The sequence below is a fragment of the Periplaneta americana genome, chromosome 16 (genome assembly GCF_040183065.1).
Source record: "Periplaneta americana isolate PAMFEO1 chromosome 16, P.americana_PAMFEO1_priV1, whole genome shotgun sequence".
Lineage (NCBI taxonomy): Eukaryota > Metazoa > Arthropoda > Insecta > Blattodea > Blattidae > Periplaneta > Periplaneta americana.
The window spans coordinates 152,481,928-152,507,413 of record NC_091132.1 but is presented as its reverse complement, the minus strand read 5'-3'; the positions used below and the strand labels follow the sequence as shown (position 1 = coordinate 152,507,413).

General features: G+C 36.3%; 1 protein-coding gene across 1 annotated transcript in view; it reads left to right on the top strand.

The window, feature by feature from the left end:
• Nucleotides 1-7,919: 7,919 nt before the first annotated feature.
• Nucleotides 7,920-25,486, top strand: part of LOC138691359 (zinc finger protein ZFP2-like) — a 36,076-nt gene continuing 18,509 nt past the window's right edge. The window contains exons 1-3 of the mRNA XM_069813264.1: nt 7,920-8,110; nt 8,734-8,831; nt 20,087-20,224. Coding sequence (XP_069669365.1) covers nt 8,739-8,831; nt 20,087-20,224 — 231 coding nt within the window. The 5' untranslated portion in view covers nt 7,920-8,110; nt 8,734-8,738. The remainder of the gene's footprint in view (nt 8,111-8,733; nt 8,832-20,086; nt 20,225-25,486) is intronic.

Genomic DNA, 25,486 nt, shown 5'->3' with positions numbered 1-25,486 from the left:
CAGAAACTAAAAATAGTAAAAAAAGAAGTGACCTAAGCCCCACTGACCATGCACTGGAGAATTATGAAAGTAATAAAATAAAAAAAAAGTTTTACTTTATACGCTAATCTTTAGACCTCCTGTGGCTCGGTGAAGAAGATAATCAGAGACGTAGTTTTTTGCTGCTTATAGTAGAGACTACAAGACAAGTTTTGTCTATCCTTAAATTTTTAATTTCGGATTTTTTTTATATACCCTACTGCATACGCTGCTACACAGCGTGTGACTGATGATCGAGATGATTTGATTTGATGGCAAGGGAAGATGTTATGAATTCTGAATTTAACATTTCTGATAAAGAACACCTTTGTGAATGGAATATTTTTGTTGGTACCAAAGTGACTGAATTTCTGGCTTGGCTTGGTTACATAGTTCTCTGAAAAATGAATATGAAATATAATATCATTAGCCAATGAAGTTTCTTTCTTTCTTCTGTGTACAATCATCTGATGTGTTGTATTTTTTTTACATGTAACTTGAAATTGGGGTAGCTGTTTTTTTTTATTATTTTTTACCACAAGATCTATAGTCAGGCAACATTGAGAACATAGTGCTTCCATTCTCGAGTAATACATGACGTCGTTGTTCCAAACCCACTAAATGATAACGAGAGGCATGATAGAGAGGTAGACCATTTTACACTTTAAGTTTGACCTCAAATATGCTGACGTATAGTAGAGGAAGCAAGACATGTTCTATGATCTTATTATGAGCCTCAGCTATGTCACCAGAGTGTACTGAAGGGGAAGGTTTTTAGTCTGAATTGAATTTCTGTGTCTAATATTAACTAAAGCAAAACAAACTTTGTTCCTGGTCTCCCATCTTTTCCCCTCTCATATAGCTTTCATGCAAGGTCTTGCCTACTATCTGTAGTATATTATACCATCTAGAGTAAACTGGAGCAGATATGTACTGTACTCTTCAAGAGTCTGAAAACAAATAACTAAATACCCACTCCAGTCTAACCACTAGGGCATTTGGTTTCTGCACATTTTGAAATGTCTACTGCATTTATTACCACTTTTTCCCAGTATTTTAATGTTTCTAGTACTACTCTTTCCTTTGTATTAGTTGTCCATAAGAAGTATGTAGTGTCTTCTTCTCTGTTATGTAGATTAATATTTCTATTTGCTTGTCATGTACTTCTTTTGCTATTTGTTCTTTTATGACATCCAGTGAATTCATGTTTCCAAAAAAATATATATATTCGTGTTTTCAACAAGCACAGGTTTCTCTGTCTCTAAAGGTAGGTTTTACAGTGCAGAAAGGCTTCGCTTTGTAGATTGTTATGAACGATACTGAATACTGTGAGTTTTTGCTGTACCTTTCATGTATTTTTTTCAGTGAGTGCGATAGCAGTGTTGTTTATTTTGTTTTATCGCCTGTCCTAATGAAGTCCCATCTTTCAGGGTACATATTGCTGATATCATCTCTCTCAAAAAAGTCAGGTAACTTCTTCCGAACACATTCACTCAGAACACCAGTTTTCTTCTTCCTATCATATACCAACTTCTGACATCAGCTTCTTGTTTTGTTTATAGGATACCATTTTCCTCGAACAACCAAGCAAATGGTATTTTTTAGTTTTTCACCAAATTAAACTTTTTATAAAATTCTGATTTTTCCTTTGCATTTTGTTATATTCAGTTGCATTTGTCTGTAATTGAGTCTTCAGTGCTTCATCTAGAAGCAACTGTCCCCTCATAGTAATAATAACAGACTCGTGTACCTTTCTAGTATAGATAAACTCAGTTTGGTGATGTTCATCATTCGAACATTTTATAAATCCTTCTTTTAGTCTGAAAAATCTGTTTTTATACTTTTCTTTTTCGCTTCTCAGTTTTTCCAATTCTTCTTTTGACTTCTTCAAATCTCTATAGACTTTTGAGCGTTCTCGCTTTACTCATCATCTTCCTCCTTTCTGTCTTTCTGTTGACGTAAAACTGACACTCCAAAGTCACACTTATGAAAATGTTGTGTTACATATTCTTCCTAACCTCTGTTCAGATATCATTATTAGTTACGACATTCTAAAAGAATACTCCAGTGTTAGCATTCAATTTGGTCGTAACCAAGACTCTCTCTTAATTTCTGCTTTATCTCCAGCACTTATGGAGCCTGCTTCCCTTTTTCAGAACTTAACACCAAATCTAAAACCCGTTGCCATAAAATCTTGACGTCGTACTGAATCAGATAACAAATTCATTGAAATTGAAATAGAAAATTTATTGAAAGACGACATCATACAGGAAAACTGCTCCCCGTGGCAAGTCCAAGTTCTGGTCATGTCAGATGGAAACCATAAGAGGCATATGGTTGAAGATTATTCACAAACTATAAACCATTATACTCATCTTGATGCCTATCTGTTGCCAAGAATTGACGATTTAGTTAACAGAGTTACTAATTATGAAGTATTTAATACAATTGATCTCCACAGTACCTACTATCAAGTCCCTGTTAACGAAGAAGACATAGCATTTGAGGCTTGTGGCAGATTATTTCAATTTACAAGAATTCCTTTTGGTGTTACCAATGGTGTGGCTGCTTTTGAAAGGAAAATTGGCAGTATTATTGTCGATGAAAATCGTCAAGACACAGTGATAATTTAACAGTATGCGATAAAAACCGGGAAAAACATGACCTTAATTTAAAAAAAAATAATGGAAGTATCTGAAAAGTACAAAGTGACTATAAACAAAGAGAAATCATGTTTTCCTGTCCATTCTGTTCACTTCTTTGGCTATATCATAAGCAATAGAACAAACAATAAGGCCAGACCCAGGGCACTTTAAACCACTTCATGAGTTGCCTATCCTAAAGATATTCCTTCTTTGAGAAGAGCATTTGGAATGCTCTCTCACTATTCACATTTCATCCTTAATTATCTGAGAAAGTTCAAGTTCTAACAAGAAATAAATTTCCTTTTAGTCCGGAAGCAATAGAAACATCTGATTGTCTAAAGGGAGATGTAGCAAATACAGTGGTTTCGTCTGTAAACCCAGAAGCTAGGTACCTTGACTGACGAAACAGATGCTTCAGAGAAAGCTATAGCTGCAATGCTTTCGCAAGAAGGCTGGCCTGTAGCATTCTTCTCCTGTTCTTTTTCTCCAACTGAACAGTGACATGCGGGTGTTGAAAAGAAAGCTTATGCTATCATCAAAAACAAACTCTTTCCCACTTTTGGTACCCCTGCATTCATACATTCTGACCATGGCGTATCTTTCATGGCTGAAGAATTATAACAGTTTTTAAATTCTTGTAGTGTCGCAACAAGTCTAGCAATTCTTTATAACCCTCAAGTAAATGGCCAGTTAGAAATATATGTCGACATTGTGCGGAAGACCATTCAGTTGGCGATGATGGGCAAAGAGGTTGAGCCATAAAAATGGGAACAAGTATTACCAGATGCTTTGAACTTAATACGATCACTTCTGTGTACTTCAACAAATGAGACACCACACGAACATACAGAGTTTCCCATTTATCTTGTGCACCTATTATAACTTTTTTGTTTGGATAGGTATTGAAAAGTTTTGTTTTTGAGAGTTATGTTAGAACGAGGAGCTAACATGAGTGTAGAGATTTGGTACATGTAACTACATTATGGTACAAGGTAGACGTGACGTCATCAATTTTCCAAATAGCACTACATACTTTAATCATGTTACTTTGCACACATTAAAACGAGTTCAAAAATGTATCACAATGTCACCTTCCCAATCAATAACAACAACAAAATGAATGCCATCAGAGGCAAAAACGTATTACGGTGAACGCCAGTAGGGGAAGTTATTTCCACCCGCGCCGCTCGGCACCTCGCTCGCATGCTCTCTCTCTCTACTATCTGCCCTGCTTCGGTGGATCACTGCCTACCACATTGTAATACGCATTAGACAACTGTCCACAACCACAATGCAATACACATTAGACAGTACGCATTAGACAACTGTCCACAACATGTACTGACACAACACAACAGAACACAACACAATGTAATGTGGTTTTCATTAAACAACACTCACCTGTTAACTTTGCACGTCCTCGAAGTAACACAATAATTTTTTTTTCCCACAGGTTGGACACTCGTAATGACTAGCAAGTAGTCCATGCTCCTCACAGTACCTTACCGTATCTGCCTTCAAATTCTCCCTGGACATTTTCAGGAAGAAGTACATGTCTTCGGTACTGATCATCACTACACGTGGTTACGTCTGTACACGAAACTGGACATGGACACAATGAAACTCCACCAGCGCTCGTTAACACTTATGCCACATTCACAAGCCCACCGGTTTCTACCTACGCTATTCGGTCATTGTTAAAATGTTATGTTTTATTTAACGACGCTCGCAACTGCAGAGGTTATATCAGCGTCGCCGGATGTGCCGGAATTTTGTCCCACAGGAGTTCTTTTACATGCCAGTAAATCTACTTACATGAGGCTGTCGCATTTAAGCACACTTAAATGCCATCGACCTGGCCCGGGATCGAACCCGCAACCTTGGGCACAGAAGGCCAGCGCTATACCAACTCGCCAACCAGGTCGACTCGGTCATTGTCCCCTTCTACAATACGTTATGGCAGTTCCCTTAAATATAAATAGATTCATTTTCCCTTCTACCCCCAACTCGCCTCGGTAGCCGAGAGGTCTAAAGCTTGAACAAAAAGCTTGCGTTTAGGGTTAGTTTTCTCGGATCGAATCTCCCCTCCTGCGAAGTCGTAAGAAAAAAAAAAGAGACAGACATGAAGCAAGGAACAGAGAAGGAGAGGCTGGAGAGAGAGAGAGAGAGAGAGAGAGAGAGAGAGAGAGAGAGAGAGAGAGAGAGAGAAAGAGAGGGAGAGAGAGACTAACAGGACGAAGTTCCTCTTTTGCTTCGTAGATGTCGTTACTCTTTTTGTTCCACTTTCCTACACTAGATGTCACCCTATCCTAAACCCCTATTTCCACTCTTTCCCGCTAGGGTGTGTGGTGAGCTTGTAGGGGAAAAGTGGAAAGGGGACGTGGACGGAGCTTTGCGTTCGCCGTATTACGTTTTTCCCCCATCAGAATGTGCCGTTTGTTGTGTTGCCCCATTCATCTTGTGCATTAACTTACACAAAACGAAAGACGACTGACGTCCGTACACGTCGTGTGTTGTATGTTTGCTGTCTTAACATGTAAACAAGCCACAACTGTCGACGCGACAATCCACGTACAGTAGCCTGCACGTTCTCCGGACCTGTCGCCATTCGACTTCTTCCTGTGGGGATCTGTAAAGGACAGTGTGTAACAGAACATTCTGACAACACCAGACGACATGCAGCAACGCATTCGACAGGCTTGTGTATCCATTCAGCCAGTAACATGCTGGGTAGTCATATGGTCTTTTGGGGAACACCTTCGAATATGCATTAATGTGAATGGCCACCATTTGGAACATATTCTGTGACTCGCAAAGCATAACATTATCACAGTGGAAGTACGTTTTTGTTTCGTTTTGTTGTTATTGATTAGGAAGGTGACATTGTGACACATTTTTGAACTCGCCTTAATGTGTGTAATCAATATAACATGATTAAAGTATGTAGTGCTATTTGAAAAATTTATGACGTCATGTGTATCTTGTACCGTGATGTAGTTACATGCACCAAATCTCCACACTCATGTTAGCCACTCGTTCTAACATAACGCTCAAAAACAAAAATTCCAGTACTATCCAAACAAAAAAGTTATAATAGGTGCACAAGATAAATGGGACACTCTGTATGTTTAAGCATGTGCGAAGATCAAGCAATGGTATCTCTACTCCGACATGGCTGCTGACACCTGGACCAGTTTTATTAAAACGAAATGTTCGCCACTCTAAGTATGAGCCTCTCTTGGGTGAAGTAACCCTACTGGAAGGGACCTCTGAGTATGCACACATCAGATTGTCAAATGAACGAGAAACCGTAGTCTCCACGAGACATTTAGTCCCAACTGGCGAACTACTCGAAGATTCAATTGAATCAGGAGATGAAAGTTCATCTGCCTCTGGTCATGAAGCTGATTTACAAGGATCTGAAACAGCTATTGTGTCACAATCTGACACAGACCCACCACCCCCAATCCTGCGCCTTAGTGAACAGACTCATCTCAGACCAGCGTAACTTGAAACTATTCAACCTAATATTTCTCAATCCAGAAGGTTTGAATGATATGAACTGGCTTCTCTTTGATGTTCAATCTCTTTATCTATTCTTTTGTGTTTACTTACATTGTTGTCTCTCTTGTATATTGTAGACTTCTACGACTTACGTTGCATTGTGTTAAATAAAAGTTTTAGAAAGGTAAACTACATTTCGCTCATATTTCTAACACGGCAGAAGTAAGCCTTGCCATTTTGGTGAATAATATATCAAATAATTTTTTAATGATAAAAAGTGGCAAGCAGTGGATCTTAACAATACTATTACGGTACATTACAAAGTATGTTATCATAAAGTCTTTCAGGATGGTAGAAAAAGTTTTAGAATGTTTACTACCTCTGTAGTTGAGGGTAAATCACCCTAAGCTATGGAAAACCGTACCTTTCTTTTTGTTAGTAATGTTTGACAGGTAAGAGTGAGTCAGTGCCCTTCCTTTCCTTTATTGTGAAGTATCATGTGATCAAGGAAATCACCAGCACCCTCTTCTACCCTCTAGCTCCCCATAAAATCAATTGGAACAGAAATTTAGAACAGCTAGATTAGGATAGGCAGTATGTGTCCCATAATGTTTGTCGCACTTGTGTTGAAGGATTAAGACTATGGAAAAATAGTAAGAAACTATGCTTTTTGGTACCCTATACTCATGTATACTCCAGGATCAAGAAATAAAACACCATTCCCTAGTTGATCCAAAAAAGGTGCTATTGCCCCTTTACACATTAAATTAGGCCTAATGAAACAGTTCGGAAAAGTCTTCAGCAAGGAAAGTGAGTCTTTCAAATATTTGTACCTAAAATTTCCTTCCATCTCCCTTGAAAAAATAGCAGCCAGAATTTTCGTGGGACCTCAAATTCTGTTACTGGTACTAATGATGGACAAGGAATTTGAAAACACAATGAAAAAATGTGAGAAATATGCCTGGAATGGCTTCAAGAATGTTACCTTTAATTTCTTAGGAAATGTAGCCTATGAGATCCCAACTGTGAACAAATTGTGGAAGACATGCTATATAGCTTAAAAACTTAGGTTGCAATACGAGTGTAGAGCTGCATATCTTAAACCACAATTATAATATTTCCAAGAAAATAATCTAAGTAGTTTTATGTGAAGAGCAAGGTGCAAGATTTCATTAAACGATATATAGGAAAAGAGGTATGAAGGAAAATGGAGACTAGGATGGTGGATTCTGAAAGGGGACAGTTCCTCCAGCGACGGCAGGTGTATGAGGTAGTTAAACGGAAGAAATTGAACCCATAAACAAAAAATAAACATTAAATTTTGTATTGTTAACAGAATTATTTTATTATATATTTTGTTACTGTTACGTGCATATTTTATTGTGTTGGTAACCAATTTTAAAATTAGCCTATGTAGGCCGACCTCAAATTATCACAATTTTGTTACCGGTACATTTTTCACACAATTTTCGCCATCTAACGTGATGGAGAAAAACTAAGGCCATTTTCGGATTCAGCACGTAAATTTGTTTCTAGGAGACATCCTGGGAGACCTAATAGTTTGAAATCAACAGGAAAACTTTAAAATATCCAGACTGGTGTCAGAAAAAATTTTAAGCATATAAAAATACTTTATAATAATTTTATTTGTAGAACGATACTTTTAAAATCATGAAACTGCAGACATATTGATTTAATAATCGGGAAAATTTAAATCCCCAGTCTCTTTTATTTTTATTTTATTTTGTTGATTTGGGTTTCATGGTATCAATTCAAGTTTCTGAACTGTCGTCACAGTTCACTTGATCGCAATGGAAACTGTTCAGCAATTGGAATCGTGCATTCTATTTGAGAATTGGTAATTGAGGTTATTCTTACAGCGAGATTCATTTTCATTATTTTAATATTGTAGGCCTACTGTTCACAGACGTAAGTCGGTGCCGGTAAGTGTAATTGCGTGAATATTGCCACTCTTTTCTTTCGGTGTAATTATAATTCGAATCTTATTACTATCTTCTTAGTATGTCCATAACATAGTCTACAATGTTACAAATTTATTTATCCTTCTTTGTAAGATCAGCACATTATTTCTAGGTTATGGGTTAGCCCATAGTTTGCACTGCATGAGGTAATTTGCAGATGTGACACAAAGTTACAATGTTACCTGGGGGGGGGGCAGATAAGGGTGTGCATAGGTTCGAGTAGGTCAAGCACCACATTGTCATTTACTTTTTGTAAACTGATGTCTCGTCATGTAATTATGTGTATTTCATCTTATTCATCACTGTGCCACCAAAATCGTCTGTGCATTTTAATACAGTTTTCAGGAGAGAGAAAGAAACATCGCTTTTAATTCCCTTGATTTTCTAAACTTTTTTCGGTATAATTTCATCATTTTTCATGATTGAAATTATACCGAAAGTAGTTTTGAAAATTAAGGGAATTGAAAGTGGTAACACATTTTTCTTTCTCCTTAAATAGCCTAACCGTTTAAATGCACATAGCTGCTGAATGCTGCTATAACAAGTGTTACTCACAAATCTGGGTTAACCCAAATCTGTTTCAGTTGTGATGGATGTGATCAAGAAGGAACCCGAGGTTGACCCATTGGCTATACAGTCAAATCATAACGCTGCTACAGATGAGAAGAAGGCCTTGTCGGAGGTAAATCGAAAGTCACTGATTTTAATTTCTCCATGTGACGTTTATAATTTTGCATAATATGACGAAGTTACTGAATATATCTCCCATTTTATAGTTATAGATTTGCAATACATAGACAAAGGAATTTAAAATATAGATCTTGATTACACAACTTTTAACACTATATCACTTTGGAAACGTATTATCAGGGCCGCCGACAGGATTTATGGGCCCCTGTGCAATATTGTGCTCGGGCCCTATTGAAAAAAAAAAGTTAAAAATGACAAGTTACCAATTATTCTGACGATAATAATTATTTTCAAAATAAATAAAAGATAACCCCATGCACATATACGAATCTAAAAATATACACTTTTTTACATTGAAATCTTTTAGCAAAACTTCATATTAGCACAATATATTACGCTTCTTTTTCAGTAGGGCTTACATAGTATGTTTCGTGACGAAACCTTCGTCTTTTCGTTGTCGTTTGTTTCGTTTCGTTTTCCTAAAACATTATTCTTAAACAGCTGTAATTTCTGACTTGCAGGCCAACATCAACAAACAACTCTCCTTGACTTCATTGATGCAAAATCATCAATTATATCATCAAAATTTAAAGACTTAGCAAGATCGCTCTCCAGACTAAGGAGTCCAAGGTTACTCAGTCTTTCTTGACACATTGTTACTCTGAACACATTTTTATTTCCTTCATTTTGTTTGAAGTTGGTGTGAAATTGAGCGTTGCTTGTGAAGGTGCAGAAAATAAACCAATCTCAAGCCCATCTGTTCAGGTTGTCAAAATGAAGACAGTTCATGATTAGAAGTGAATACTGATGGTTGTGCCTGTTTAGAAAAAAATTCTGATGACAGTAGTATTGAATCAGAACAAGCAAACAATAGTAAAAATGATGTGTTAATATGTGCAAGTGAAATAAATTTACACACACCAGTTCCTAACTCTGAGTCATGGCAAGTAACATGTGACCTTGGAAAACTAAAAAGTGGTAGACAAATTGTGTCATTGAATGTGTTGTTCGAAAAACTACCCCCAACCTGCCTAATAACCTTCCATATGACGGAACAAAAGCTTTTCCAGTATTATTTTCAAAACTCAAGAATGGAGAATGTGTTTCCAGAGACTGGCTAGTGTGGAGTGAAACAAATCAGTCACTGTACTATTTTCCCTGATTTGTTTCACTCCACACTAGCCAGTCTCTGGGAACACATTCTCCATTCTTGAGTTTTCAAAATACTGTAATACTGTTTTTGGAAAGGCTCTTGTTTTCGAACAACACATTCAATGACACAATTTGTCTGCTACTTTTTAGTTTTCAAAGGTCGCTCAATTTCACACCAACTTAAAACAAAGTTCTACTCCCTTTCTTAATATCTTCCAATTTTTCTGTCTTTCCTTGCGCTTCTTAGCTCCCGACTTATGCTTCTACTTGTCCATTCTCCACTGGTAACACTAATGAGCATAATTTATTAGAAAAACGACAACGAAAAGACGAAATATACTATGTAGGCCCTACTGAAAAGGAAACGTAATCCTGCGACTTGAATTTGGGAGAATCCACTAGCATATTGCAGTGGGCTGGCAGGAGTTGCTATTTAAGAGGACAAGCCAATTGAACGTGTTTGGTACAAGCGACTGGAACATATTTCAGGCAAATGCCGGGGCCCTCAATTGTCGTGTCAGTCAATGTTAACGTGCCAAACCGATACTATATTATATAAAAGTTAAACATTTACATAAGGAAGCGGTAATTTGTATTAATTCTACTATTGTTGGTTAATATGTCAGATTCATGTAACAAATGTTCTTGCAAAATTTTATAGTACCAGTATGTATCTGTGAATAATAATTTGTGATAATGAAAAGTAATCAGACTCACTTAATCTGACGGGCCCTGACTGCTCACGGGCCCATTTGCACTTACCCTCTTTGGCCCCCCTTCTCGGCAGCCCTGCGTATTATGTATCTTTCACGTTTTAAATATAGATTTTTAAAATATAGATTTATTTGCTCTGTTTATCTTCATGCAACGTGTGTCTTTCATGTTTTAAATATAGATATTTAAAATATAGATTTATTTGCTCTGTTTATCTTCATGCAACGTGTTACGTGTTTGTTTTTTACTCTTTCATACTTTTATCACAGTCTAAGCTTGGGAAGCTTGGGATGATTTTTTGCATTTCTCGCGATAGTTGCTAGCCGCTTGGAGCGTTGTGAGTACTGTATCACTGCCATCATGATCTAATATAGGCCATAAGGCAGACCATGTAACTCGCTTAACCTGATCACGAAGGGCAGCGTTTCAACCATATAAATTAGTTGGAATGCATAGAGAGTAACATATATTTGTCTAAAATGTAGTGTAATTGCATTAATAAAATTTAAAACAATGATTAACTTATGGGACACTTCAGACATAATTGACTTGCGAGTTAAGGTGTAATATTATTTTTGGTGTGAAAATTACATTGTTCGAATGTGTAATACCTGCCTTTCTTTCGATTAAATATGCGAAATTCTTGTAAATTCATTTATCCACGATTCATTAATTTTCAGTTGCACCACACGGATATTTAGATACGTTCAAATTATAGGTTATGTTTACTGTCCCAGTTGCTCCTTTCTGTCTAATTTTAGTGGTCTCCAATGTCCTGCCATTCATCCATATGGTAATTATAGATTATGTTTACTATATCTTATATTCCTAAATTCGCAATTATACATTATAATTAAGCATGTCATGTATGATACCCCGCACATTCAATTTGTCTGTATTTTAATACTACAATTGAATACTGAATTATTGTATTTATCTACTACCTAAGAGACGAAGTAACACAATCGTACATACACTAATTTCATAGGAGTGATATGATAAATTTTCTGTCTACATTTTTCACACTTTTCACATGAGTTCTTTGCTTATCAATTATGCCAGTGCACATTTTGCTTTCTGTTCCTAACATAATTTTTCGCTTCTGCTGCATATTGTAGTCAAGAACTAATATGCAGACCCAGAATGTAGCCTGTAACAATTTAATTCAACTTTTAACACTATTAAATATTACTCTTTTTTGTGTGTCTGCTTTCAGCTGGATGGAAATTTTTTAGATCTTAACATGACTGCGCTAAAGGAAGGCTGCATAGACTATAAAGACTGGTTCACAATAAACCGGAAACAGAAACGAGAACGGAAATAATGTTAAAATATGTGTTTTTGAATATGAGCATTCACAATAGTTATTTGTGAATGCTCCCACTTAAACACATTTATTTTAACATTATTTCCGTTTTCGTTCTCGTTGTCGTTTCCGTTCCCGGTTTATTGTGAACCAGCCTTAACTGTGATCCTACATCAGAGATAATATTTGAGGAAACTGCTGTGCCATTAGATTTTTGTATGTACAGTGAAGTGTGAAGCTAAAGTGATTGGGATTCAGGAGGTGTGCAAATTATTTTTATTATTTATTTTCATATGTTTAACTTGTTTCCTGTTCGCCATAGACAGAAACAACTATACTTGCATTATCGTCTCGTTTTGGATGGAGACAGTAAACTCTCTTGAATTTTTTTTTCTTTTACGTATTCTTTGTTTGAGAATAGTCTAAATTTGATCTGCAATATGAAAATGCCTTTTCTCACTTCTTTTTATCAATAGCGAGGTACAAAATCCTGTAACATATAGGAGGATATGTTGTAGTTACAGAAACAGTTTTAATTTAGCTATATTTTCAAATCATAATAAAGTATCGTAACTTCTTATGGTGTCTGATAAATTACGTTATAAAAGTCACGAATATTTTCTGTTACAGCTAAATGGAAATGTTTTTCGAAAAACACTCGGAAACATCAAACAGTATATTTTAAAAGACACTTTTTTACAAAAACAAGCCATTCTTGATATCATTGTTGTGCGAGTTGTGATGCCATCGAAAACATTTTTAAAAGACACCCTGTATTTTTATATATGCTATCTGAAAGATTTCATTATTTTCTGTGCTTACATAAGCTATCAGTTGTTTTATACAAGAAACGTTGCTATGACTTGGTTAAGGGAGAAGTTTTATATGATATTCTTATTGAATTTGGTATTCCCAAGAAACTAGTTCGATTAATTAAAAAGTGTCTCAGTGAAACGTACAGCAGAGTTCGTATAAGTCAGTTTCAGTCAGATGAGTTTCCAATTCACTGTGGGCTAAAGCGAGGAGATGCACTATCACCTTTACTTTTTAACTTTGCTCTAGACCAGCGTTTCTCAAACTTTTCTACCCACGGAACCCTTTTAAACCCGAAATAAATCTGTGGAACCCAGCGGAATATTAGTGATGTGTGCATATGACAGAGAAAAATTAAATTACGAAATGTATTGTTACCACTAATATTACATATTTTATTGATGTTACATATTATACATATTTAAAAATTATCAATAATTTTGTTGAACTGTATTTGCTGATATTACGAAGATTAGTAATCTACTAACATTAAACATGTTTTTTGAACTCACATATTATACATACTCGTATTTAAAAATTATAAATGTTTCTGAAATATATTTGCTACCGTTCCAAAGATCAATAAATATATAACAAGCATAAATGAAATTAAGTCCACTTGCTTTATTAACACTGGTTTGTAATTAACATTAAAATTCAGGTACTTAATGTTTTTTTTTTTTTTTGAGAAAGAAACACCTGTTTGAAATAGATCAGTGGGATGAGTGTTTTTGTTGTTTATGCCTGCATATTTCTTTAATATCGGGATTGATGTTGGAAAGCTAAAGTCTCATGTCTAGTTCTGCATGCAGTCTGTTTCGGTATTTAGTTTTGATAGACGTATAGACAGAAAACCCAGTTTCACATAGGTAGGTATTTACAAAAGGAAGTAGAATTGTAATATCTTTGTTCGATAACACTGAGTACTCCCTTGTCAGTCTGTGCCAAAAATCCATCACAGGGAGATTCTTAAATTGAGGTTTTCAGGGATGAATCAGACGTCAATTCCAGTAATGCTTCGTATTCTTCAGAAGCGAGGGAAGAAGGTTTTTCTTTGATGTCAAATGGATTTTTGACCCACAAGTTTTGAGAATTATTTTCACTCTCCTTTTCTGAAAAATACTGCTCTACACTATGGCGCATATCCTCCAAATGCTTTACAAATTCTTCATTGATTTCATCAAGTTCTCGGAGAGTTTCTTCGTTCTCCTCAAGGAAATCTTTCAAAGCAGGGAAGCTCTCAAATTCACGGCCTGCTGGACTTCTCATCCAGAACTGCAATTTTCTCTTGAAAGCCCTGATTTTATCTGCTGCAGTGAATATATAAGCATTTTCCCCCTATAATAATACATTTACTTCGTTGATTTTGACAAAAATGTCAGCTAAATAAGCAAGTCTCAAGAGCCATTGTTTGACACTCAAATGATCGTCCAATTCGAAATGGTGATCAATGAAGAAAGCTATCACTCCAGCCCTAAGTTCGAAAAGTTTACCTAAAGTTTCTCCCCGAGAATGCCATCTCACTTCTGTATAGAAAAGTGGAGCTTTATGAAGTCTTCCCTTGTCATCACAAATGATTTTGAAGAGTTTTGAATTTAGTGGTCTGGACTTGATAAAATTAGCGCTTTTTACTGCTTCATTAAGAACATTTTTGAGGGAAAGTGTCATTTTTGATGTGGCCAAAGCTTGACAGTGCAAAATACAATGACTGCTTTTGCAATTTTTTGCAACTGACTTTATGCGCAATACTGCACTAGCTGTTTTCTCAACCATTGCTTTTGCACCATCCGTGCAGACATGAACACAATTGTCCCAAGGTATATGATTTCTTCCAAGTACTCACTAACAAGTCTGAAAATTTCAGATTTTGTTGCATTAGCTTCTGTGCCGACGGTTTAATTCTTCCTTGATGTAAGCTTCCATGTCTTGAATGCGACGAACCACTGTGTCATTTGAAAGCTGCACGGAAGATAGTTTCGCCTCCTTCTCATTGATCATGAATTTAACCTTGTCAATTTATTAATTTTTCGGCTACTGTGTGGGACTCACCTGCCTGAGCCACTCTGTTTTTTCATTTGTACTATAAGCTGACTGAGTTAAGATCTTTTGTGAATTTAGTAACTCACGACGTTTTCTATCAAAGAAATCAATATTGTTGTCATGAAACTGAGCATGGTTTGTTTCAAAATGGCGACGTAATTTTGAAGGTGCCATCGAATTATTAGGTAAAATTCTGCCACATATTACGCACTGAGGGCAATTTTTAGCATCCATGAAGTCCAAGGCTAAGTAACTCTCATTGTGTTTACGTTTTTTAATTACAGGTTCATGTTATGTTTTTGATATTGGCACCTTCACATTTTCAGGTGACGAGAAGCTATTTTGTAAACCTGGAGTTTCCATTTCGCCTTTATCAGACCCACATACTTGTTTAGGAATAGTTGAAGTTATAGTGGCACACTTGGATGTTGATTGTTTTAATGATCCTGTTTTAAGCCACCAATCCATGATTCAGTGTCACTCTGTATTAAAAAAACTAGAGTTAGGATCGGTATCACTCTATATTAAAAAATAGGATGACATAGCTCATCGGTCTCGCCCTCTGTTTACACAATTTTGAAGAAGGGATGACAAAACTCGCACAATTATTCTTTAAAATATTTTACCTTTTTCTGATACTATTAAATAAACTTTCAGACACAAAATTAACATATAACTCACCTTTAACTTCAAAATAATGATCTTTCCTCTCCAGAAGGAGTTTCCTGTGCTTCCTTAAAGGAACGTTAAAACAACTCTGCGAAATATCCTTCGCAGAATTTTCAAGTAATTCCACAATACAATTTACACCCGTGCATTATTGTTGGAAAATGTGTTAGCTGCAGACACTTAAGTTACTTCAAGCGCACCTATTATTATTTCAACAATGTGCATTAGTGATCGGATTGCTGTAAACGGTACCCATTGTTGTCCTGATAATTGCCAATAGAATGGCTGAATAAAGAGTTATAGTTCTGTTCTTATTCTTTTTCATGTTTTTATAACATTATATTTTAGAGATTAAAAAGTAAATAATTTCACATCAGGAATTGGCGGAACCCCTAAGAGTTGCTTACGGAACCTCGGGGTTCCGGGGAACACACTTTGGGAAACGCTGCTCTAGACTATGCCATTAGGAAAGTCCAGGATAACGGAGAGGGTTTGGAATTGAATGGGTTACATCAGCTTCTTGTCTGTGTGAATGACGTGAATTTGTTAGGAGAATATCCACAAACGATTAGGGAAAATACGGGAATTTTACTTCAAGCAAGTAAAGAGATAGGTTTGGAAGTAAATCCCGAGAAAAACAATGTATATGATTATATCTCATGACGAGAATATTCTACGAAATAGAAATATAAAAATCGGAAATTTGTCCTTTGAAGAGGTGGAAAAATTCAAATACCTGGGAGCAACAGTAACAAATATAAATGATACTGTCCACACCTGTGGAGTAACGGTTAGCACGTCTAGCCGCGAAACTAGGTGGCCCGGGTTCGATTCCCGGTCGGGGCAAGTTACCTGGTTGAGGTTTTTTCCGGGCTTTTCCCTCAACCTAATATGAGCAAATGCTGGGTAACTTTCGGTGCTGGAGCCTGGACTCATTTCACTGGCATTATCACCTTCATCTCATTCAGACGCTAAATAACCTAAGCTGTTGATAAAGCGTCGTAAAATAACCTACTAAAATAAAAAAAAAAATAAATGATACTCAGGAGGAAATTAAACACAGAAGAAATATGGGAAATGCCTGTTATTATTTGGTTGAGAAGCATTTATCATCCAGTCTGCTGTCAAAAAATCTGAAAGTTAGAATTTATAAAACAGTTATATTACCGGTTGTTCTTTATGGTTGTGAAACTTGGACTGTCACTTTGAGAGAGGAACATAGGTAAAGGGTGTTTGAGAATAAGATGCTTAGGAAAATATTTGGGGCTGAGAGGGATGATGTTACGGGAGAGTGGAAAAAGTTACACAACACAGAACTGCACGCATTGTATTCTTCAGCTAACATAAATAGGAACATTAAATCCAGACGTTTGAGATGGGCAGGGCATGTAGCACATTTGGGCGAATCCAGAAATGCATATAGAGTGTTATTTGGGAGGCCGAAGGGAAAAAGACCTTTGGGGAGGCCGAGACGTAGATGGGAAGATAATGTTAAAATGGATTTGAGGGAGGTGGGATATGATGATAGAGAGTGGAATAATCTTGCTCAGGATAGGGACCAATGGCGGGCTTATGTGAGAGCGGCAGTGAACCTCTATGTTCCTTAAAATCCAGTAAGTAACATTGCTATGGTAACAAAATAAATAGTTGGATTTCCTGGTGTTATCAAAGCACTTTTGTCGTAGAAATTAACAGACAATAATGATGTTATTAAGTGAAAGTGAGAGGATTGAGATTTTAATAATGATTAAATATGGTGACAGGAAACATACACAAGATGAAGTATGTGCACTTTTCAATTAAACACATCCAGATCGACCTCCTATTTATCAGTCTACTGTGAGTAGAATACAAAACAAAGTCAATTAAAAGTGGACATGTGAGAGATGTCCAAAGTTCTGGTAGACCATCATAAACCGTTCCTACTGAAGAATTGGAGCTAGACATTTTGATAACAGTGAAAGATAATCCACATTTTTCACTTACTGAATTACAATCTACATTTGATGTATCGAGAACAACCATCTAGAGACTGCTGCGATGTAATAAATATCATCCTTTTAAAGTGCAGCCCTTGCAGGAGCTAATGGAAGATGACTGAGACAGAAGATTGTAATTCTGTGAGACAATGACCAACCTTTGTGTTAAGAGTCCCCAATTTCGTATGAAGCTTGCTTTTCTCTGATGAATGTACATTTTGTCTGAATGGAGAAATAAATAGACAAAGTTGCAGCTACTAGTCAGAAACTAACCCACTCTGGATGGTAGAAACTCGCACGCCATTTCTTTATAAGGTATGGGCAGGGATTGTAGGATGCAGAGTTCCTTGTGAATATTCGAATTATTATTATTATTATTATTATTATTATTATTATTATTATTATTATTATTATTATTATTACTGTTATTACTATTATTGTTGTTGGAAAATTTTTGTCTTATTTAATTGTTTTTAGGTACTGCTGGAAGTGTTGATTTGTGGTTTTTACTCTAGATTAAAATTGCAAGTTTCTTGTTTATATTCGTTAATTAGGATATAATTAATTATGATACTTAATCACTCATCTAAAGTTTGTGTGATTGCAATGTTGTATATTTTTGTGTGGCTTTACTTCGTTTGTAGTGTTATTTTTGTTTTTATTTCTATTATTGTATTTGTATTTCTCGTGGTGTGAAAGAGAAGACCTGATGACCTTTACTACACCAGAATAAATAATAAAATTATTGTTAATTTATAATTAAGAATATGAAATAATTAAATTAATAAATCATTATGATTCAGTATAATAAATTCACATGTTCCTAACAATTAAAATTATATATTGCTGTAGTTATTTCATCCATCCTTTAGTCGCTCTCGGTAGTGTAGTTGGTATAGCGCTGGCCTTCTATCCTTGAGGTTGCGGGCTTGATCCCGGCCGAGGTCGATGGCATTTAAGTGTGTTTAAATGCGAGAGGCTCATGTCAGTAGATTTACTGGCATGTAAAAGAACTCCTCCGGGACAAAATTCTGGCACACCGGCAACGCTGATATAACCTCTGCAGTTGAGAGCATCGTTAAATAAACCATAATTTATTATTATCCATCCTTTAGTTCTCTGTCCCTCTGTTATGCACGCCATTGCTTTTTCCAACTTTTATTCCATGTTCCTAATTGTTATTCATTCTGGAACTTCAAAGCCTTCGTCATTAGAAATGTGCTTATTTAACTGCCCGAAACGTCTTTCAATTACGACATGCTCTCTGGTTATACTACATGCGTTATAGGATCTTTGTACTGGAGTTCTTAGATTTCTGTACAATGCCACCAGCTAGAGCGAGATTTTATAGCCTGCATCACTGAGCAGCAATGCATGAGCATGGCATCCTGGACATAATTATATTATATAAGTGTCTGAATATCTCCAAATTCGATAATCATGTAGCTTCAGAGCATTGCCAAGAGATATCTATGTTAATGAACATTTATTTCCTCTATGCACGTTAATGCTAGGGACTCATTTTCTGTTTATATTTTCATTCCCATGAAGTTGTGATTCTTTTATTTGCATGTGAGTGCAGTCCACTACACCCTTAGGGTGAGGGAGAGTGTATAGCTCCTGCAATTCAGTTCACACAAAGTAACATAAGCAAGAAACGGTATTTACTAGTCCTCTATAATTAAATTTTTGTTAGTATGTGAAAATGTTTTGATATAGTACTGCAATGAACGCTGATGTCTTCACGAAACCCAAGTCGCCGATGTTGTGTAGGAAGATGCTTTTTTTATTTTTCTTATGGATGGGCACCACCTCTTCATTCTTCTACATGACCAGAAAAAAACTCTACCAACCACCACATATTTTCTTTCGAAAATCGATAGAAAGATTTGCACAGTTCTTTCATTGTATCTTTGCCGATGGATGACCAGTAAATTTCAAATGGATTATCGTACTCTTGGGCGTCAGAACATTAAAAAACATTGCAAACTTATCTCTTTCCCTCTTCCTCGCTACCACAAATGTCACGTTGCACAGATGCAGAGATATAATAGAGGATCAAGATCTGTAGTCAACTACTGTGAGTATCTATGCAGTTTCTGTTCTCTTCTTGGACGAACTATCATATAATATACTGTGCCATTTCACATTAGAAAGCAAATGGAGTCACCCACAAAGCTAACGCTGGAAAACATGAGATATCTCTCTTGGAGAAAAGCGACTGCTTATGTTTTATTACACCAAAATATAGGGATGAGCAGTCTCTTTCCAGCAGTCAAGGGGCAGAGGTCAACCCAGAATAGACTCTCTTCCCAGGAATTTTTATCACTCGAAGGCGAGAATTCTCTCGCAATTCGTGAGTGAAGACAACATGCTCATCTTTTATCACATTACCCAATGTCTTGTTCTTATTTCACTGTCGATTAATTTCATAATGGTGTATGTCATATTTGCCTTAAGTAGCAATCAACCACAAGCCCAGCATGAGGACCAGAGTGCAGTGTGTAGCACTTGGAATGACATTCTTACAAACTCTTATATGTTATAAATGCATTATGTCTCTGTCTTCTGCAGGAAGGGAATTTATTGGATCTCCACTTGGCTGGAATAAAGACAGAACATGTCGACAAGAGCTATGATCTCACATCACAGACAGAAGTTGTGGAAACTGCCGTAACTACTAATCTTGTTACGACAAAGTGCAAAGTTGAAGTAAGTGGAGCCCATAGGGTGCTCTGTCTGTTTTTTCAATAATAATCTTGTATTCTTTCCTTTGGAGACATATTATTATACCACTTTACCCATATGGATTTTGGCATGTGACAAAGCCATTGATATATTCTATGTGAAATTATTTACTTTTATGCATCAGTTAACCCTGAATTTCAGCTGTAGTAATATTTTAATAACTGTATATAAAATTTACAGCCCTTACGTTTTTACTTCTTAAGGGACATGTTCGTAGAATAAGTATGAGGAAGTAGTGTGCAGGGACATAGTTTCAATTTTATTTCACAACTTTCTTTTTGTAGCCTGAGTAGTTGTTATGATTTATCATTTATTAAGTGTTGCTATATGTGTAAAAATTAACATTTATTTTATAAAATCAACTCTGGATTCACTGTTTTTTATATTTGTTACATTTTTGCAGTGTATCTTTGTCACAAGTTGTAACTTACACAAGGTTAAATTACCACATATTTTGTCACACAATCTGTTAACAACTTTTGAAATATTTTCAAAGTACGTAGATTGATAGACAGGGATTTGTAATCCATACATAAGACTAGTGTTTTTTATTTACTTTTTTTTTTTGTTAATAAAATGTGTTTATTGTTATTACTGGTTAAAACACTTTCATTTGAACGTGTTGTTTTGTTTCCAGTGCAGATGACAGCATCTGGTAATTTTTGTGCATTAACTTGAAAAGTATTTAGGAAATTCAGGAAAGTAAAAGGATTTAGGATGAAATATGTAACAGTTTGATAGGCTATGTACCGGTACCTTTGTTTACACTGTACAACAGTGAAATTTGCAACTAACAAAAAGTGCATTATTCTGATGTATCTTTATGCTCTAATTTCGAAAGTAAAATTAGCTTTGCGTTATCGTTTAAAGTTTCGGAGAAAATTGATTTTGAGTAGTTTATTCTTGGTGCGGCAGACCACATGTATTGTACATAATATTTTGCAGATAGCTGTACATTCTCGCCGTGGTTGTCCATCTGTTTTGCACGTATTGCAAAACCCTGTCCCAAACTTCTTTTTTTTCCAGTTTATTTATAGTTACTTTATCTACAATGGTCATATCTCGACTTTACTATGTATGTGATATCATTTTGTCTGAAGTTCGGCATTTTCTCTAACCCAGAGAATCTGACACCCAAACCTGATGTGCTCTGTCACCATCACGATATCTATTGCAACAGCTGAAACTTACACCCCCGATTGAAGTACCATATATCTCTGGGCTAGACATTTAAACTCTCACTTGACAGATGCTGGCTCATGTACAATTTTGCAACTATTACAATGACAGATTATGAAATTTACTATTGTCGGAGGTTATTTGTCTGTTTCTCGTGGAAATTAGGTACCAAACTGGCATTTGCCTTTATTACTGGAAATATATAGTATAATAGATTGAGGGAACCATAAAAAAACCTCACTCTGATTGGCTGCTCCTGGGGTTTGAATGCTGGACCTTCCAAATACGAGATTGAAACGTAATCTAACACATCTTATCAATTCCAGGACGTTTTGTCAACAGCAGTACGTCTACAGACAATTCGTCAACTTTTTTTTGGTCAATGGACATTATGGCTATGGTCATTTCGTCAACAATTTTTTTGCCTACATTTATTTTAGTCAAGAGAAAAATTCGCACAAGGACTTATCGTCAGCACGTAACATTTCGTCAATACATTTATTGTTTCCATTGTTTTGAACATGAAATTATCATTTCCATGATTTTGGACATTAAATTGTAATCAACATTTTTAGTACAAGTTTAGCAAAGGTGTTTGTACATTTGAAGAATGCCCCAAAGCAAACTCCTGGATCTCCTCTAAAAAGTGTCTTTCGTCCTCGGAATACATCAATGCCATCAAGATGTCTTGCAACGTCACCGCAGTGAGATCTGTCCATGGCAGAACCTTCAGTACTACCTGTTGTTGCCATCCCGGCTGCAGTGAGACTGAAACACTTGGCCACGTACTGGGGTTCTGTAAGAAGGGAAAGCTACTACGTAACAACAGACACTATCGTGCCCATACAGCAATTGCCAACCTGCTAAGAAACAGAGGATGGGAAGTACATGAGGAAATTCATTGTGTGCCTGAAGATGATTTTTATATAAGAGTCGATATAATTGCCATCAATAGAAGAACCCAGAAAGCGATGGTCTTAGACCCTACTATTTGCTTTGAATGAGACACGAATCAGGCACTGCGGATAAATGATGACAAGTGAGCTAAATATGTACCTTGTCTTCAATATCTCAGTGAAAAGTATGGCATTTCACTTTACAACTGGGATGTTACAGGCTTACTATTTGGAGCAAGGGGTTGTTTACCAAAATTTACATGTAATATCCTTAAATCCTTTCAAATTCCCTTTTATGAGGTTCAGAAGATTGTAATGGAAATTGTGAAGGCCTCTCTTCAAATTCTATACTACCATTAATATGTTAACACGTAAATTTTTGTTTTAATATACAAATCGAATCATTATTTTGCTCGTTTCATTTCCCTTTATCTGTTATGTTTGTTAATTCCGGATCCCAGTGGTGAACCTCACTTGAGGACAGATGATTTGAAATAAATCTTAGTAGCAAAAGTTCAAAAGTTTTGATATGCGAAGACTATAACAATCGAACAGGGGCGGCCCATGTTAGAGGACGACAATCACAGGTACAATTACAATGCAAGTAATAAAAATAGCACACGTTCACGAGCATGTTATTAACAGACATCAAAGAATCAACAACGTAGTTGAGAGCTGGCATTCGAAATTCCAGAAAATGATTGTTACTCGCCATTCTAATATCTGGAAGTTTCTAGACAACATTCGCAAGGACCAGCGTGAAAACAAACTACAGAGAGGACACTACATTGTTAAGTGGCCTATTGTAAATGAGACCAGAATTGAAAATATTGTACGGATATATGATGAATATGAAACAATGACATACCCCGTTATTTACGTTCAGTCAGTTACAATTTGAAATTATATGCAGAAGAAAACGTAGATGATGTATGAATAGTACAAATAAAATTAACCTTTCACACTTTTTTATTATTTTCTTTTTTTTTTTTACTTGGTTATGTGACGTCGCTATATCAACTACGAGATTATTTAGCGTCGATGAAATTGGTGGTAGCGAGATGGTATTTGGTGAGATGAGGCCGAGAATTCGCCATAGATTACCTGACATTTGCCCTACGGTTGGGCAAAATCTCGGAAAAAACCCAACCAGGTAATCAGCCCAAGCGGGAATCGAACTCGCGCCCGAGCGCAACTCTGGATCAGCAGGCAAGCACTTCATTATTTCCATAGACAATATAGATAATGTACAAATAGTACAAATAAAGTTTACGCTTTCACACTTCATTATTTCCGTTCATTCTCATCAAATTTTTCAATTGGCATACCCATAGTATTGACGAATTTGACGAATAGTCAAAATATTTCGTTGACGAATTTCACGAATAGTCAAAATATTATATTGACGAAATACCTGTTCTCGACATTCCCCTTGTCGAATTTCTCAGTTGTCAAACGCAACTTGACGAATTTTATAATCAGGCAAAATTAATCGTTGACGAAATATCTGTAAACGGAATGTCTGCTAATCTTATTGAATAAATAGTGCTATCGAATAGTTATCTGACATTCCAAAAACCTGCCATTAGTGGGGAATCTTACAATAGTGAAATCATTTTATGATATAAGTATCACAGATCTTTTTGGCCCCTAAAATTTTAAATGTTAACCGAAGAAGCGAGTCACTATCCACCTTGTATGTTTTCTCCCAACCAGTTGCAGCCTCCAACTGATACCCATCTGCCAATCGCCATGACAGTAGAAGTGTACTCAGAACTCGTGTAAATAGACCTGTAATGCCAATAAGTCATGAACATCAAATCGTTACAGACTGCGCATTTATTGTATGTGTATCTAATACCTACCGACTTCACTTGCGTAATTCGGGTTCCGCATACTGCAGATAGATGGCAGGATTGTCACCCATTTTCAAGTTGCACACCACTTCGGCAGAGCACGTTATGCTTGATGTGTGTCTGTGAAAAATTATGTCATGTATTAGAGTGAGTGTATGTACAAGTGTTCGTGTAAGTGTAGTGTAGGAAATGAGTGAGGATGATGGTGAGGAAGGGAGAAGGGGAAACTCGGTGCTGACACATAGCATACTTCTGTTGAATAGCACCAAGGGGACTGCCAGGCTTAATGTCCCCATCCGACAGACGAATCACTATCAACAGTGACATATGCCTCTCTTCATAGTGCATTTATTGTTATTGTTGGAACTTTTTTTTCACTACACTATCACTGCTACTTTCATCGTAATTTGTTATTATTATGATCTCCGTCTTATCCTCTTATCATTGTGACTTCTGTGTATATAGTTATCTTTCCCATAGATTATGGATCGGTCTTTCTCTCTAAACTTTATGACTGATAGAGATGATATTCTCTGCCTCTCGATTAGTACACTTCTATTTTCCCTGTCTTCTTACAATTAAACTCTTAGGGCCGTATTCATAGACATTTTTAGCGCGGGCTTTCGGTGGATGATCAGCGTTTTTCGTATTCATAAACCAGTGTCAGCGATAGGATATAATTTGAATTCTATACAAGTAACCAGTGGATAGCCGGGGCTAGCTTAGTACGCTCATAGCATGTGCTGCGAAATGTCTATGAATAGCACCCTAATTCTCTTAAAATACTCTTTAAACTAGTGCCCCCCCCCAAATCAGTGATGGGAGATTTCACATAGAATGGGAAATAACTGTGACAGTTTAGGAGAAATTTTGTGCAAAAGATAGAATTCGTGATTTGTTCGTTGTATCACGCATTTATCAAAGTCATCAATGTTGGTAGCGGTCTTTTGCCATCTACAGTTTTTTTCCTGATGAGTCATTGATGTTCCTTCATCTCCATGTTATTTTTCAGGGAAAATCCTCTTCACCTTTGTTAGACAGACGTTTCCCTCTGCTGCTCTCTGTATCTTATTTTTTACTTCTCCATTCATTTCTTCATAAAATTGTATAAATTGGGAACGATCTCTCTTGTTCATCCCCTGCTATATTTTATTTCAAAAGTATTGGCGGCATCTCACCTACAGGTCAATTTCTGCTAAGCAACTGATATGCTTTTGTTTAGTGTTGTTGCTCCTCCTCCATCTACCCCAGACCATTGGTTGACCCACCCCTGCAGAGGACCACCACCATAAAGG